Raw genomic sequence first — 18,291 nt, forward strand, 5'->3', positions numbered from 1 at the left:
TAGTTAAGGCCACTTCATATAAAAGGGGACTGAATATTATATTCCTGTACTGTATTTTCTTTGAAAGCGTGATTTTTCTTCTTGGATGAAGTCATCTGTGTCAGGTTATAGCACATATAAGCACATATTATAGCACATATATAAACCTCAAACTCATAAATGAGGTCCCACAGCCAGGAGCTTCCAGCATTAGCATAACAATGCATAAAGAGGGTCCAACATGAAGTTTAGTAGCCAGTACATTTCAAACCCTTGCTGCGGGCGAATCGAACAAAACATCAAGCATCTCAGCAGCGCACCATCCAGAGGTGCTGACAGGAGCTACAGGGCATTTCACAATCAAATGGAGCTCTGGAATAAAAGATGGACGTTTTTTCGGGTCATAAAAGGTGATTTAACTCTGGTAAGTTGGAGAAGTCTTTCAACCTGATCAGATGGTAACTCTTTGTTCACCTAATTGTACAGGCAGCGCATGGACCGCTGGCTCCTACAGAAAATGTTTGAAGTTTTTTTCCTGGCAGTGACCTGATAGACACCTCTGCCCTTCAGCTCTCAGTGCTGCAGTGTCACGTTAGTGTCCACCAGAGTTGCTATTTCCCTTAATCAGTGATGTGATGTAACACATTACAAATAATCAATATACTATACTATACTACTATATACTATATAATCAATATTTTTAGCACATCCGACAAGCTAATCCAGCTACAAATTAGTGATGGGTTGTTCATGAATGATTCGTTCATTTTGAACGAATCTTCAATATGACTCGGGAACTACGAGTCCTCTCAGGGAGTGATTCGTTATTCCGCGCGTGCGCATATTTGTGCATGTAGTATGTATCGATAATTTTAAGTCTTCATCACATTGGCAGAAGCCAATCATATGCGTTTATAGCCGGAAAAAGAATTGATCCGCTCACCTCTCGAGTCCTCTATCGGGTCTGAGTCACTCGTTCATCACGGGCCAATCATACACGTTTAAAGCCAGGAAAAAGTTTTGATCCGTTCATCTCTCGAGTCCTCGGGTTTGAGTCATTCTGTCACGTGATGAACGAACGATCATGGCTCCTATCGGCTTAGACTGTGCATTGATTAAGATTATATGTCACTGTCCGTGTAACGTGAATGAACCCCTGACATTTGAAGACATGAAGAGGTGAGCTGAGCAAAGAGACAACAATACCTTCATAGACAAAAGAGCAGGTCAACATTCAATTATTATTTTCTCCTTCTTATATTCTATTTATGACTTATTTGTCGTGCAATCAACCTTTTGGGCTTGTTGTAGATGTGTTTGGAACCATTTTAATAATATTTTGGCAAATTGAACCAAATGAACGAAATGACTCGAAAAAAGATTCATTCATCTTGATGAACGAGACTCGAAGATCCGAGTCAGTAAAATGATCCGAACTTCCCATCACTACTACAAATAGTGCTTAAAATGTCACTAAATGTAGTATTTAAACTTTATAATTAGTAAAGAAAATAAAAAAAAAATTAAATCAAGTAATTAACCAACCAACCGAACAACAGACCAACCAACTAACGTTGCACTGCAGCAAAAAATAAAAAAAAGGTTCAAGTATTGAGATAAAGAACCACCTCATTCACCAGGCTGGCTATGGGGCTGTACTTAATTACTTAAAGTTATTAGTAACTAATAAAGTTATGGTAAGTAATACCAATAATGTGCACCTTTTGTAAAGCTGCTTTAAAACAATAACTATTGTAAAAAGCGCACAAAAATCTATACAAATAAACCTGGATTGAATTGAACTCATTTTTGGGTCAGCAATAGTTCTTTTACTTGAGTGTGATTTTTTTCTTTCCAGCACTGCTCATAATACAGAACTTGCGCTTTCTTCCCAGTCCATTCAGGGCCCCTCTGAGGGCCCTCAATAGTAGGCAACCGTGACCGATTCACTGAGATGGCTCTCTCCTGGTTATGTTAAATGGACTCATCTCTTGAATCTGGCCCACCGCCGGTTATTATCCTCACTGCTATAAGCATGAGGAGTCTGGCCAACCTAGATAGTGCCTCCAAGGGCGTTCGGGTTTTGACTGAAATACAAGCGAATGCCTCTAGCGCTGCTGGTGTAGCATTGGGGAAAATAGCAATGGCTGAAATGTGGGTTTCGACTTGAATGTTTTGAATGCTGATGTCTATGCAAATCTAGCTATGAAGGACAAGACAGTTTCAACTAAGCATGATGTATTCGTCAGAGATGTGTAAATGGTCAAAAATGACTTATTTAATAGCGCAAATTTATTTCTGACGCATTTAGATTACCTGTGTCATCATGCAAAGTAAATTAAATTGTTATGATGATTAAATGCACTTGTAGAATCGTTTACTTTTTATCTGTCGAAAGCAAATAATGGTGTGTTGGATTGGATTGAATTGTTTTTTTCGCTCTGTGCTTATTTGCGCTGAGTGATGATAACTGCTGTGTGTTTGAATTATTCACTGATGCCAACAAAGAGCACTAAAGGCTGGAATATGCAATATAAGTTTTGCAGATTTCCTCCTAATATTTTAAAACCTTTTTTTTTTTTTCAAATGTGACAATTTTTGGTTTTGTTTGTTAGGTGTTTCCTGGCAACACAGTCCATGTTTCTGAATTCAATTGTGTTTGCATTTAGAAATGACTTGAAATAATAAAATAAAAAAAAATTAAAAATAAAGTGCAGCACTAGCTATTTTCCATCTACCTATTTTTATGCGCATTTTGGATATGCGCATTTGATGGAGTTGATGGAAACGCCAAGATGTGCAAACATTTTGAATGTGCATAACAAACATAAGCGCATGACTAAGTAGGATAAACCATTTTATTCAATAACAAAAAACGAGCAAAAACTGCAATGGAAACAGTTTTACCGAACAAATTCCAGTATGCGCATTAAAAAGTCATGTGACTTTTTTTGTATGGATGTTTCCCAGCAATGGGTTGCAGCTGAAAGGGCATCCGCTGTGTAAAACATATGCTGGATAAGTTAGCGGTTCATTCCACTGTGGTGGCCACAGAATAATAAAGGGATTAAGCCGAAAAGAAAACGAATAACATAATGTTCACATAATGCTTTACTTTTAGTGTTGAAGTAGTTATACTCAATAGCAGTGATAATCAATGCTTAGGTCTATTTAGCACAGAATATTCTGATTATTAACACTATATGTTGTGATTACATATTAATTTGCTGGGTTTACTGCTCATTCAAAAGTCATGTAGCATTGTTTACTCATTAGCTCATTCATAGTGCTTCTGTGATTTTAAGTATGATGGAAAAAGAGTGATCTTGATTACCTTGAACACAAGTGCTCTTATGAACATGTTAAAGGGGTCATGAACTAAGAAACCAAAATCCCCCTGATATTTTGACTTATGAGAGGTCATAGTACTGTAAAACCATGCTGTAAGTTTAAGAACTCAACTCTTTGTTGTTACTCTAAAAATTGCGTATATTAAAGGCAGTCCACAAAAACAGACTGTTCTACTCTATGATGTAATGAAGAGGATAAGCTCCGCCTCTGTAGAAGATATATGCCCACTTTACTGCCTGTTTAGCCTTGTTATACAGGGTGGGCCATATATATGGATGCCCCTTAATAAAATGGGAATGGTTGGTGATATTAACGTCCTGTTTGTGGCACATTAGTGTATGTGAGGGGACAAACTTTTCAAGATAGGTGGTGACCATGGTGGCCATTTTGAAGTTGGCCATCTTGGATCCAACTTTTGTTTTTGTTCAATAGGAAGGGGGTCATGTGACACATCAACTTACTGGGAATTTCACAAGAAAAACAATGATGTGCTTGGTTTTAACATTACTTTATTCTAAAACGTTACTTTATTCTATCATGAGTTTTTTACAAGTTTTTTACAAGTGTCTGACCACTTATAAAATGTGTTCAATGTGCTGCCCATTGTGTTGGATTGTCAATGCAGCCCTCTTCTCCCACTCTTCACACACTGATAGCAAAACCACAAGAGAAATATTAGCACAGGCTTCCAGTATCCATAATTTCAGGTGCTGCACATCTTGTATGCACATTGAACACATTTTATAAGTGGTCAGAAACTTGTAAATAACTATAAAAGAATAAAGTTACATTAAAACCAAGCACATCATTGTTTTTCTTGTGAAATTCCCAATAAGTTTGATGTGTCACATGACCCCCTTCCTATTGAAAAAACAAAAGTTGGATCCAAGATGGCCGACTTCAAAATGGCCACCATGGTCACCACCCATCTTGAAAAGTTTGCCCCCTCACATACACTAATGTGCCACAAACAGGACGCTAACATCACCAACCATTCCCATTTTATTAAGGTGTATCCATATAAATGGCCCACCCTGTATATGCAAAAGTGTTAGCCAATCACAGCAGTGGGCGATTACTTCTGAGTCAACTGAGTGTTCAGATGAAGGTCAAACACAGCACAGAAAATAGTCAACTACTTCAAAATTACGATGTTATTTGAATGTCAAAGTCTTGATAACATTATAAGTGGATCTCAAAGAATGCTGAGGTAGTTCATGACCTCTTTAATATCAGTAATGTCTCTCATCTGATTGGATAACTAAATAACACAAAGTAAAACCAGGTCAAACAGTGTGTGATCAAGTGTATTTCTCTTTTAAAGAGTTGAAAACTCTCGCTCGGGCCCATAACTTAAATTCAGCGTCTGCAAAATGCCAATATTTAGACGCACGGCCGGCATCCCGCAAATGAAAACAGTAATATGTGCTATTCCACACTCAGCAGGGATATGCATAGCTAACACACGAGCCTAATGTGCCGAAATATGCAAGCCGTAGGACTTCCACCCATTTCCACAGCAAACATCCCGACTAGGTGCAGAGTTTCAATTTTACGCCTTTGTAATTCAAACGCATCCTATTGAACGAAACAACTGTCAGGCTATCAATTCAAATAGTGATCTCAAGTGCAGCGTAGCATTCGGGGAATCTTTTTAGGCCCGTTGCCCTGACACAGACAGACAGCAGAGCCGCTATGCCTGTAATTTATCCATTAAAGGAGCTCTAATTAACAGAGCTGGAACATCTCTGCATCAGCACCGCAGTGAGGGGGAGATTCTGTCACATTGGCAATCGGCTGCCTAGCAACAACCTTAACTGAGAGATGAGAGAAATAAACAGTGGTACTTCTGTAATGCATTACAATATTAAGTTACTCCCCGATGAAAGGCAACTCGTTGGTAAGTAATGTACTACGTTATGTTTGAGTTACTTTTCCTCACCTGGTTGGAGGGGCGAGGGTGGGGGCGTTTAGTTTATTCATGACAGTTTGCACTTGTATAATGTTATTATTATCATTCATTCATTCATTTTCTTGTCGGTTTAGTCACTTTATTAATCCGGGGTCGCCACAGCGGAATGAACCGTCAACTTATCCAGCAAGTTTTTACGCAGCGGATGCCCTTCCAGCCGCAACCCATCTCTGGGGAACATCCACACACACACTCATTCACACACACACACACTACGGACAATTTTAGCCTACCCAATTCACCTGTACCGCATGTCTTTGGACTGTGGGGGAAACCGGAGCACCTGGAGGAAACCCACGCGAACGCAGGGAGAACATGCAAACTCCACACAGAAACGCCAACTGAGCCGAGGCTCAAACCAGTGACCCAGCGACCTTCTTGCTGTGAGGCGAACGTGCCCACTGCGCCACTGCGTCGCCGTTATTATTATTATTAGTATTATTTATAATATGCACATTTATATATTTCTCAGAGAATAACATCATCAGGCAAATAAAGGTTATACAGTGTGTTGTTAATTGCAGCGATCCTTTATTAAGTTCTGAAAGAGATCAAGGGTCTATTTCAACGATCTAGACACAAATAAACAAAAGCAGGTGGGGTTTTGGAGATGTCTATATCATCATATGGGGCATAAGAGCAGGACGTGTGTTTGGATATAACTCAGTTTTCTGACCACACTTCATTATTATTATTATTTATTTGCTGGAGATTAAATCTGAATTTAGAAATAGTTTTGAAATGAATTTTCGCTAAACAAACTAAATTAAATATGTGGGCTAATGGATGTGTTCAGAGGAAAGTAAATGAAAGTAAAGAGAAAGTAAGGAGGCTGAATGGAGGAGGCTCGTTCTTTATTCTTGCGCTGCAGATGCTCTGTTTAACTGTTTTCTCGCTAGTAAAGCAGTTTTTACACTTATCTTCATGCCGTATACAGATAATTGAAAGTTAAGCAATGTTTTTGCTGCTTTTGTTCTTTTTGTCCTATTAGTGAAGTAAAATAATTGACCTTTGAGACTATAGTCCTCTTTTCCTTTTCTTCAATATGTTTAAAGTCATAAACACATTCTCTCATTGAGTGTGTGATTTTTAACATAACTTCACAATGCATTTTAAAAAGTAACTTTTTTTAAGTAAGGCATTACTTTTAAGTAACATATAATGCTTTACCCCCAACATTGTAAATAAATAAGTAAATAACAAATATCTAAAAAAAATATATAAATAATTGATCATCCTTATCTTTTTTAAAAGCTAAATAATTAAACTAAAAAGTAACTTGCATTACTTTTTTAAGTAACTTAAATATTATTGCTTAATTTTTTTAAGTAATGCTTTACTCGTTACTTAGAAAAGTAACATTACTTGTAATGCATTACCCTTAACACTGTAAATAAATAAATAATATATAAATAATGATCCTCATCCTTTTAAAAAGGTAAATAATTAAACCAAAAAGTCATCTGCATTACATTTCTTTTAAAACAGTAACTCATATATTACTGCTTAATTTGTTAAGTAATGTGTTACTTCACTCTTTACTTAGAAGAGTCACATTATTACATAACATGCGTTACTTGTAATACATTTCCCCCAACAAATAAATAAATATATTTGAAATAAATACAGTCGAAGTCAAAATGATTCGCTCTTATGTGAATTATTTTTTCTTTATTACACATTTCCTAAATGATGCTTAACAGATTCAGGAATTTTTCCGTAGTATTTCTTATAATATTTTTTCTTCTGGAAAAAGTCTTATTTGTTTTATTTCAGCTAGAATAAAAGTCGTTTATTTATTTATTTATTTATTTATTTATTTATTTATTTATTTATTTATTTATTTATTTATTTATTTATTTATTTATTTATTTATTTTTATTATTTTTTTATTTATTATCAATATTATTAGCTCTCTTAAGCAATATATTTTATTTTATTGTCTACAGAATAAACCATCATTGCACAATGTCTTGCCTAATTACCTTAACTTTACCTTAATTAACCTAATTATGCCTTTAAATGTCACTTTAATTTAAATACTAGCAACTTGAAGAATATCTAGTCACATATTATGTGCTGTCATCATGGCAAAGAGAAAAGAAATCATTTAGTTTTAGAAAGTTTTAGAAATGTGCTGCAAAACAGAACAGAAATTGGGGAAAAATATATACGGGAGGGTGAATAGTTTTAAATAAATAAATCATTCTCACCTTGGACAGGAGAAAACCCCCAGTAAGGCCGCAGGACGCCGGAAACAAAAACAAAACAGAATAAGTTGTGTGGAGTGAAGAGAATGGGAAGGGAGGTGGGACCGAGCCCTGTGTTATTGCGATATGGAGTCGTCCTCTTTGACGGATTTCCCATATTCTGGGTTTAAGTCCACCACCGTGGTTCCTCTCAGAGCCCCGTATCCTCCCTCCATTCCATGGGATCCTTCTTGTCTTTCGGACCCCAGCGGGACGGATGGTTTATTAGCGGATCCAGAAGACGAGCGTGGCGGAGGACCGGATGTCGCCCCCTGCTGGCCACCGTTGGTCTGGGAGCAAACATTACTAACCCGGGCTGCTTTCTGCTTGTAATGCTGGCTGTGGAGTTTATATTTCATCAGCAGGATAAAGATGAAGACGAGGACTGACGCTACGATGATGCCGCCGATGACGATGATCATGGTGCCGCCGAGGAATTGATCGTGGATGGAGCGGCAGTGGCGAAATTCACGCTCTGTGGTGAATGATATGCAGCCGACCATTCGTGTGGCGGTTAGAGACGTGATCCCGTCGTCATACACGGCCAGAACGCAGAGCTCGTAGTCACGGGACGAGGCCAGATCGCTCAGCAAGAAGCGCTTGTGGGAAGCAGGAATCATTCTGAGGGGAAAAAAAGAAGAAATTATTGTTAATAGATTTATTAACCCATAAATTTAGGAGTGCCAAAGGGGGTTTGGGGGGGGGTGCACTGGGGTCAGTCTTTCTCCCTTTTGTCTGTGTGTTTGTTTTGCCTCAGTGGAAATTAGGGCGTGCCCAATCGCAAACTCCCATTTTTATGCAAATTTTTATGCTCCTTCCCACTTACCCACCCCGACACTCCCATCTAAACAGAGCTGGACACGCCCACTTTCCTGACTTTTTCCAAACTAGAGAGTCAGGACCTCCGTTTAACGTCTCAACTGAAAGAAGCTCGTTAGTTTACAGATATGTTTTACAGTGTAGTTCAGGGTACATATTTGTCAGTTCTCAAACATGCAGCCCTGGGCACATATCTCCAGTGAGGCTGGCTGGATTATTGTGTCCCTCTGCACTTGCATGTTTTCATCTTTAATTGAAGCGTTTTTAAGTGGCTAATTAAGCGGCAGACAGTGAGCCGACAGGGTCTGCGTGCCAAGAAGAAGAGCTGCGAGCCTCTCCTCTGTTTCCAGCGCAGGAGTTTCCCCTCGATATCTCCATCAAACGCTCGGCTCATTAACACATGACACTGAGCTCAGAGCGCCTTACACACGCTGACAGCACGGTTAACAGACGACAACGAGAGTGTGAGAATAACCATGCAAACACACTTCAGTGATAACAGGACAGCCTGAACACACACATTTACAGTTAACACTTTACTATGAGGTTACATTCCTGATGTCTTCATTTGTTATTGGCACATTTATTGATCAGTGTGTGTGTGTGTGTGTGTGGAGGATTCAGAATGAAAATACAGGCCGACACACTGCTGACCACATTTCATATGTGGCTGTTTGTCAATAGCAATCAGAAAGAGCAGCGTGTGAGTGTGTTCACACACACATACACACAAACACACACACACACACACACACACACACACACACACACACACACACACACACACACACACACACACAATTACCCTCACAGAAGACCTGGAGCTCGCCAATTACACTCGGGTCAAATGCAGAAACACACGGTCAAGCTCAGGGTCACAGGAACACACAACACACCCATACACACACGCAACACCCTCATACACACACACACACACACACACACACACACACATTTACAGAAGCCCGCATGCACACACACACCTATACATACACAAACACACTGACGGATATTCACACAACACGCACTTAAACACACATGCACACATTCACACAACACACAACCATGCATGCACACACACCCTCACACAACACACAGTCCAACACACACTCACACACACAAACAAACATTCACACAACCATGCACGCACGCACGCACGCACACACACACACACACACACACACACACACACACACACACATTTACTCACTAAAACACACGCACACACACACACATTAACTCACTAAAACACACGCATACACTCAAACACACACAGACAAACATTCACACAACCAGCAAACACACACACACACACTAACTCAAACACACGCACACACACAAACAAACATTCACACAACCATGCATGTGCACACACACACACACACACACACACACACACACACACACACACACACACACACACACACATTAACTCACTCAAACACACACACACACACACACACACTCACACACACACACTAACTCACTCAAACACACACACACTGAAACACACACATACATACATTCACACAACACTCATATACAAAAGCATGCATGCACACACACACTTAAACACACACACACACTCACAGATATTCACAGAACACACACTTAAACACACATAAGCATAAACAAGACACTCAAACACACAACCATGCATGCACAAACACCCTCACACAACACACATTCACACACACAGTCCGACACACACAAACAAACATTTACACAACCACGCACACACACACACACACACACACACACACACTAACTCACTCAAACACATGACACACTCACACACACATACATACGTTCACACATCACACTCAAACACAAAACCATCAATCCACACACATACTCATATACACAACACACACGAAAACACACACATAACAAACATTCACACAACACACTCAAACGCACAACCATTAATCCACACACATACTCATACACACAACACACACAGTTCAACACACACATAACAAACATTCACACAACATACACACTCTCTCTCTCTCTCTCTCTCTCTCTCTCTCTCGCTCTCTCTCTCTCTCTCTCTCTCACTCTCTCTCTCTCTCTCTCTCTCACTCTCTCTCTCGCTCTCTCTCTCTCTCTCTCTCTCTCTCTGATTGAGTCAGCATTTTCCTTCTCTTCTGCTGTGTAATTTGTAAAGAATATCCTGCATAAAATAGTAAATCTCTTTATTTATTTCAGTAAATCAGCAACTCATTTCTGAGAATACACACTGAAGCGTCTGCATTATTGAAGCAGCCGCTCTACTGTTAGCCTGTGTTTTACAGCAGTGTTCAGTGACCTGTGATCACTTTACCACAGGCTATGCACAGGTATGCCTCTCACATGAAGCTCTGTGTTTTATTTAGAGCCAGTAGAATCCAGCTGCAGCTGTACAATGAATATAAGATGAACTTCAACAAGCAACGAGTACAGGCGTTATATAGGTGAAAGTGCTTTCTCTGTTAAATTGTTGAAATCATTAAAGGTGCAGTAGGTGATTCAGAAACATGAACACTTCTTGTGCTGATTGAAAGTCTCTTCACATTGCAATAGTTCTGATTAAAGTAAATGATCTAAATGTGTTTATATATATGTTTATATTCTGGGTAAGGCAGTTGAAAGCAGACGTTTACATACACTGTAATTAAAGGCGCATACCCATTTAAAAAAGTCAGATGTTAATATGACTAGGTAAGTGAGAATGATCACGTGTTTCTGTTCTGCTTAATAGCAGAATAATGAGAGAGATATTTCTTGAGAAATTGTCTTGAAAGTCAAGTTTACACACAATAAGATTATTCTGCCTCTGGATAAGCTCAGATGATGATGTCGAGGTTTTGGAGGTTTCTGATTGGCTAATTGACTACATTTGAGTTCATTGGAGGCTCAACTGTAGAATAGTATTGAAGGAAAAGCTCAAACACACTGCTTCCTCGTGTGACAACATGGGGAAATCAACAAGCCAGAATCAACAACAAAGCCAGATTACAATTAGCTAAATGACACTGGGAATAATGTTTGGAGACATGTCCTGTGCTCTGATGGAGCTAAGATTGAACCGTTTGGCCATAATGACCAGTGTTACATTTTGAGGACGAAGGGGAAAGCGCACAAGCCTAGAACACCATCCCAACTGTGCAGTATGGGGGCGGCAGCATCATGTTGTGGGGCTGTTTTGCTGCAGGAGGGACTGGTCCACTTCACAGCATAGATGGCATCATGAAGAAAGAGCATTATGGAGAAATACTGAAGCAACATCTCAAGATATCAGCCAGGACATTAAAACTTGGCCACTAATGGCTCTTCCTAATAGACCATGACCCTAAGCATACTGCCAAATGAGTTCAAATGTGCTTTAAGGACAGCAGAGTGAATGTTTTGGAGTGGCCATCACAAAGCCCTGATCTCAATCCTATAGAGAATGTGTGGGCAGTGTTAAAAAAGCTTGTGCGAGTAAGACAGCCTACAAATCTGACTCAGTTACAGCAATTCTGTCAGAAGGAATGGGCCAAGATTCCTTCAAACTATTGTGAGGAGCTTGTGGAAGGAGACCCAAAACATTTAAGCAAAGTTATACCGTTTAAAAGCAAAGCTAAAAAAATACCAAGGAAATGTGTGTAAACTTTTGACTGTCTAGAAATTAATAAGAATTTCGGTCCCACTTTATATTAAGTGGCCTTAACTAATATGTACTTACACAGGAATTAATAGTTTGCTACATGTACTTATTGTGTAAACACATGCATTTATTGTGTACTTAAATACCTGTATGTAATTACATATTTAATTAACTTCTGTAATTACTTTTGTAAATACACTGTTGACCATCCCTTACACTTTAACCCACCCTTAAACCTACCCATACCACCAAACCTGTCCATAACCCAACCCCTATCCCAACTCAAGAGCACCACAAGTGTTCTCAAATATATTATGAACACAGTAAGTACATTGTATTTATTTTTTGATGCAAGTACATAGTAGTTAAGGTCACTTAGGGTGCTTTCACACCTGTGAATCGATTCAGTTGTTCCGAAACAGAGATTACAAATGTTACATTGTTGCTCTTTGCTCTTGGAGCGGTTCGCTTTCACACTGCAAAGTTTCTAATCGGACCAAAAGAGCTAAAACAAGTCACGTGTGAGTAAACTCTCCTTACATTGGTCAGAGTGTCAGGGTGCACGACGTGTCTGAGGAGAGACGCGGTGGGGAGGGGTGAGAAGGGTGCGCGACGATGCCTATTTGAGGACCGGGAGGGAGATGCAAGATTACCGGGAGATCATCACTCGTTTGCGGGCATCCGGAGACTCGCGAAACTTCCCACCCTACTCATAATTCTCTCTTCATATAGCCGTAAGCCTATTATATATTCATAAAACACTGTGATATAACCGCGCTCGGACCGTATCGCTTTCTCACTGCAATCGAACTGCTCCAGGGTTCGTTTCAATCGAGCCGAGACCACCTCATTCAAGCGATCTCTGAGCGATTACTTTGGCCCGGAACAGAGCGCGATTGCCCTGTTCACATATGCCAAACGAACCGCGCTAACTGGGCAAACGAGACACGTTCCGAAACAAAAGTGTAGGTGTGAAAGCACTCTTAATATAAAGTGGGACCAGAAATTCTCTAAAAAAAAACAAATTCTCTCGTTATTCTGGCATTTAGCAAATGTAAATCATTTAAATAATCCAAACGGACCTAAAATAGTGAACGTTTAGTGATTCACCATCAGACATTTCTTTTACAAAATGGTTGTGTTCCTTCTGTGTGTAAACTCCTGCTTTCAACTGTAAGACTAAAAAGTGTTCATCAGGAGTCGCCAGCATGTTTAATGCACAGATGAACTAAACCAGCAATGTGAGCACACAAAATCAACAGGTTTACTTTTGATTTAATGTGCACTTTAAGATTATAATCTGGATTTTCACCTTCAGCGGCTGCAAGAAAGCGTCCTCTAATAAAGTGCGTGCAGATGTGAATGTTTCACCATCTCAAACACACCTTGCACTTCAGTCAGCTCTTCACTTTGGCCTCCAGTGCTCTTTCAGCCAGACATCACTTCAGATTGAACCTGTCTTTTCAACTCAGAGTTTACGCTGCATATTCTCCGCCACCGTCTCCGGGTCCGTCTGAGCTCTGGCGCAGCACTCTTAATTGATTCTCAAAGACTTTTTCGATTACTCTGCAGCCCTATAAACCAAAGAACTCCCCTCGCTTTTGCCATAATTAATAGCAAATTGCTTTCTGTATGTATCCTTTCTTCTCTCTTAATCTATCCACAGGGATTATTGCAGGAGTTAATTACATCCTTACAGATGCCTTCAATGAGAAATCATGGTCTGAGGGGCTGCGGATGAATGTTAAAGAGGGGACGTTAATGTAGTCGTTTCTGATTGAGTGGCGTTGACATGAAATCCAAAATATAGCGCAGATTGCTTTAACCTTTAAATTTAGGAACTACGCCTGCATTGGAATCATCCAAGAGCTGTAAATATTGTGAGAAAATACCAAACTACACTTGAAAACCTTGAAAAAAAATAAATTTGACTCAACTTAAAATTTTAAGGCAACTTGCTGCATAGCTTTTTTTGAGTTGACTACACTAAAATGTAGTCATTTCTGATTGGCTGGCGTTAATTCGAGAACGATGTCTGCATTGGAATCCTTCAATGTTAAAGACGTCCATTTCCCGCTAACATTTGATTGCTGGTGTGTTCACGTGCTCAACAGAAATGACTGTGATTGGCCGTGAAGGTCATCAGTTCCCCGAACTCATCGCTTTTGTACATAAAAACATACCTGTACTTGGGCTGGGCGATTTAGCAAAAAAAATAAAATCTAGGTTTTTCATAAAGTTTGACTGATTTTGTAACTTTTTTTTTATTATTGTGTAACTAGTCTTCTCAAAACATTACAACAACATGACTGAAAGTTACTGTCACCAACTCGGTCCCAGTCATTTCCCTCGCTGGCCAGCAGAGGTCATCATCACCAGACTATTGACATTACATCATCCACTTACACTGATTGCAGACACACCTGACACGCATCCAGCAATCACCTTCCACACACACATTTAAGCAGCACTCACACGCCGCTTCATTGCGAAGTCTTGTTTTGCCCCGGCTTACACTATTAAGCGTTCTCATCCTTGACTGCCTTCCCGTTGTGATCCTGCTTCGTTTACTGACCCAGTCTTGCCTGCCGCCTGCCTTGTACTTCAGCCTGAATCCCGACTTTGATCCTAGCCGCCTGCCTTTGAACTCTAGCCTGCTTACCGACTCTGATACTAGCCGCCTTTGACCCATGCTGGCTTACTCATCCTGTGTTTACCTGCCGCCAGCCAAACGACTACACACTACTGTGTTTGATGTGAGTTTGCGCACGCACAACATCTGTGTGCTATTGTTTATTAAACTGTGTTTAATAAAAATACTGCAGATGGATCCCTCTGTGTCAGCCACTTCGTTACAGTGACTTGAAAAACCATCTGGTTAAGGAGCATTGTATTTTTAATGGGCATGTCAAAAAAAATCGGTCAAGGTGTAAATAAATGTAAAACAAATTCACGAGTTAAATATCGTTGCTGAAGATTTGAATAAGAAATATTTGTGTAAATGTTGCAGGAATACAGAGGGATTTTTTTGCAAGTTTTGCTGGGCCTAGGAAAGATTGGCTGTCAGCTCGGCTTTGACTTTGTCTTCTGATTGAATGTCAGGTTGTAAAGCTGCTGCCTTTTTCTTAAAGATACAGTGGATGAAAAGGACTGAACATGGAAACTGTAAAGCCTAATTCAACCCAATGTGTGAAGTTGTGGACGTATAGCAGGAGCAAATACAAGTACCAGATGTGTGTCTAATATAAATGTATATATTTAATCTATTTTTCTTTTTCCTCCTTTTACATACCGATCATTTGATGCGCTTTGCTCCACTCTCTTATGCTGGCTGATCTGTCTGGTTTTCAACCAGGTCCGCTAAATGACGTCATGCACTTACTTAGATTTGTTGTCTTGTTTCTAGTCTAAATATCTACATATTCCTAAATCAAGAAGAATTTTCTAGACAAGCAAAACATATTGTCTTGTTTTGAGAAATAATACGCCAAAATGAAGTGAGTTTTTCCTTAAAACAAGCAAAATAATCTGCCAATGGGGTAAGCAAAATAATCTTACGTCAAAAGAAAAAACAAGATTAATTTGCTCACCCCAATGGCAGATTATTTTGCTTGTTTTAAGGAAAAACTCACTTCATTTTGGCGTATTATTTCTCAAAACAAGATAATATGTTTTGCTTGTCTAGAAAATGCTTCTTGATATAAGAAATTTCAGATATTTGGACTAGAAATAAATCAAAAAATCTAAGCAAGAAAAGCATTTTGTGCAGTGTGGTGGCGGCTACTTTCATTTTCACTGCTACAGTCCCTCACCTCTACTCGCGTTCAAACCAAAAGATCGGCGCGGTTTGGCTTTTACGTCCTTCATGCATGTTGAGATCGAGTTTATCGACTTGATGAGGGAATGTCTTGACAATCCACACAGACGTGCAACAAGTAAAATCCTACTTGACTTCACGCTTTAACAGGCAGTCAAGCAGGTCGCACACCAGAAGCGCTGCGACACGGCGTGCACATGACAGTTTAAACTATTACACACCAAACGCGCACATTCGCATGATATTTAACATGAAACTAATCAGATGGCGCGCTGTGGCGAGGCTGAAATATGAACTTCTTCGTGAATCGTGGCTGGGCGGAGCCAGTGTGTGTATAGAAACCTGTTTAGAATTCTAAAATCCATGGTGTGGTGCTGCACGTCGCCGAGAGGCACTTCTGGTGTGCTTCCTGCTTCATACAGAGAGTGAACCAAAGCGCATTCGTGCCATTATAATATATTAAATATAATTTTTTTTAAAAATCGCGATTTCTCGATTTGATTCAAAATTAAATCATCTTAAAACGTAAATTTGAATTAATCGAAAAAATCTGAAAAATCGCCCAGCCCTAACCTGTACCAAAGAAAAATAGTAGCCGGGCTGAATAAAAGTGAAAATCCACTCTCTTCCAGCAGGTGGCGCTTATAGAAGAGCAATAATAACAGACATTGTCATGCATCCCAAATACACAGTGCAGATTTCCTCATCCTCTCAATACTACAAAGCAAAAGATTGAGTTTTGAATCCAGCACATATTTCAACACGAGCGCAACTACAGACGCCTTCATTGTAATCTTTACTGAGCATCTGAAATGGGGGCAAGCACTCGACACGCAGCGTCTCTTGTTATTCTGTTATTATTGTCTTCCTTAAGCGCTGTGATTTATTGAAGGGTGTCAATGCGGCTGCTTGAGGATCCAGCTTTGCAAAATTCACTTTCAATTGCATCAGGCTGAAACCATCAGCGTGGAAGCCAATCCGTCTGTGTGCTAATGAAATCCTTCAAGAGCTTTTCTGACATGTAGTGCCGAGATCCTAAAACAGCTGCTACCTTTGGGAAGCATCCTTTGATTGCGGAATATATATATATAGTGTGTGTGTATATATATATATATATATATATATATATATATATACACTACCTGACAATAGTCTTGTCGCCTATCCAAGTTTTAGGAACAGCAAATAATAAGTTGACTTCTAGTTGATCATTTGGTATCAGAAGTGGCTCATATGAAAGGTGAAGGCCTCTAGATTTTGCTTATTTGAGCTCAATAAATCTGATCATGTCTTAATGTTGACTGATTTGATCAGGACAGTGCGCTCTGACTCTGCTTAGACTAAAGTGTCATCACTGAACAGAAATAATGTCCAGTATAGAATATAAAGTCCTGCTGCAGTGGAGACAGAATGAATATTGTGTCTGACTCCATCATGAGCTTGGAGGACTGCATCCATACATCTCTGACATGACTCACATCACTGATTAATAAAGTCATCTGGAACGGCAAAGAAAGCGAGAGTTCATCCCAGAGTTCATCAAGAGTCTTTGTGTTCATCTTCAACGCCTCCTCCTTCATCTTACCCCAGACATGCTCAATAATGTTCATGTCTGGTGACTGGGCTGGCCAATCCTGGAGCAGCTTGACCTTCTCTGCTTTCAGGAGCTTTGATGTGGAGGCTGAAGTATGAGCAGGAGCGCTATCCTGCTGGAGAATTGTCCCTCTCCTGTGGTTTGTAATGTAATGGGCAGCACAGATGTCTTGATACCTCAGGCTGTTGATGTTGCAGATCTCTCGCACGCCCCCATACTGAATGTAGACCCCAAACCATGATTTCTCCTTCATCAAACTTGACTGATTTCTGTGAGAATCTTGTGTCCATGCTGGTTCCAGTAGGTCTTCTGCAGTATTTGTGATGTAGATCAACATAAATCAGCCTAAATGATCAACTAGAGTCAAGTTATTATTTGTTGCTCTTACAACTGGGATCCACGACAAGACTTTAGTCAGGTAGTGTATACAGTTAAAGTCAGAATTATGAGCCACCTGTATATTTTATTTTTGTTTAATGGAAAGTCTTTTCAGCACATTTCTAAACATAATAGTTTTAATAACTCAATTATAATAACTGATTTCTTTTATAGGGTTAATTTATTTAGTTTGAGTTCAGTCTAATACAATCAAATTTTGCATTCACATAACTTGTTATTATTAAGTTTAATGCATTTTAGTTATGATATAAAAATGCATTGAAATATTACTTTCGCTGCTTGTTCAAACTACTTAGTTGTCACTTTTGACATGTTACTTGTTTCTGTATAGTTTAATGAACTTTAGCAAAAAAATCCACTCTGAAAATGACTTTTGCCGCTCGCTCAAATTACTTATTTAAAATGAGTTGAATCAACACAATTCTTAAACTTTTTTGGGGGGGGAGGGGGCAACTAAAGTGTTTTATGTTCATTCATTCA

At 39.4% G+C, this 18,291-nt stretch overlaps 1 protein-coding gene across 4 annotated transcripts in view; it reads right to left on the bottom strand.

Moving 5' to 3' along the window:
- Nucleotides 1-18,291, bottom strand: part of si:cabz01090165.1 — a 326,808-nt gene that overhangs the window by 13,424 nt on the left and 295,093 nt on the right. For all 4 annotated transcript variants that reach the window (XM_073928779.1, XM_073928778.1, XM_073928780.1 and 1 more), the window contains one exon: nucleotides 7,516-8,172. In XM_073928779.1, the coding sequence (XP_073784880.1) occupies nucleotides 7,629-8,172 (544 nt within the window). In that variant the 3' untranslated portion in view covers nucleotides 7,516-7,628. Of the gene's footprint in view, nucleotides 1-7,515; nucleotides 8,173-18,291 lie in introns of those variants that run through there.

This window comes from Danio rerio, chromosome 18 (assembly GCF_049306965.1).
Source record: "Danio rerio strain Tuebingen ecotype United States chromosome 18, GRCz12tu, whole genome shotgun sequence".
In the NCBI taxonomy this organism is placed as follows: domain Eukaryota; kingdom Metazoa; phylum Chordata; class Actinopteri; order Cypriniformes; family Danionidae; genus Danio; species Danio rerio.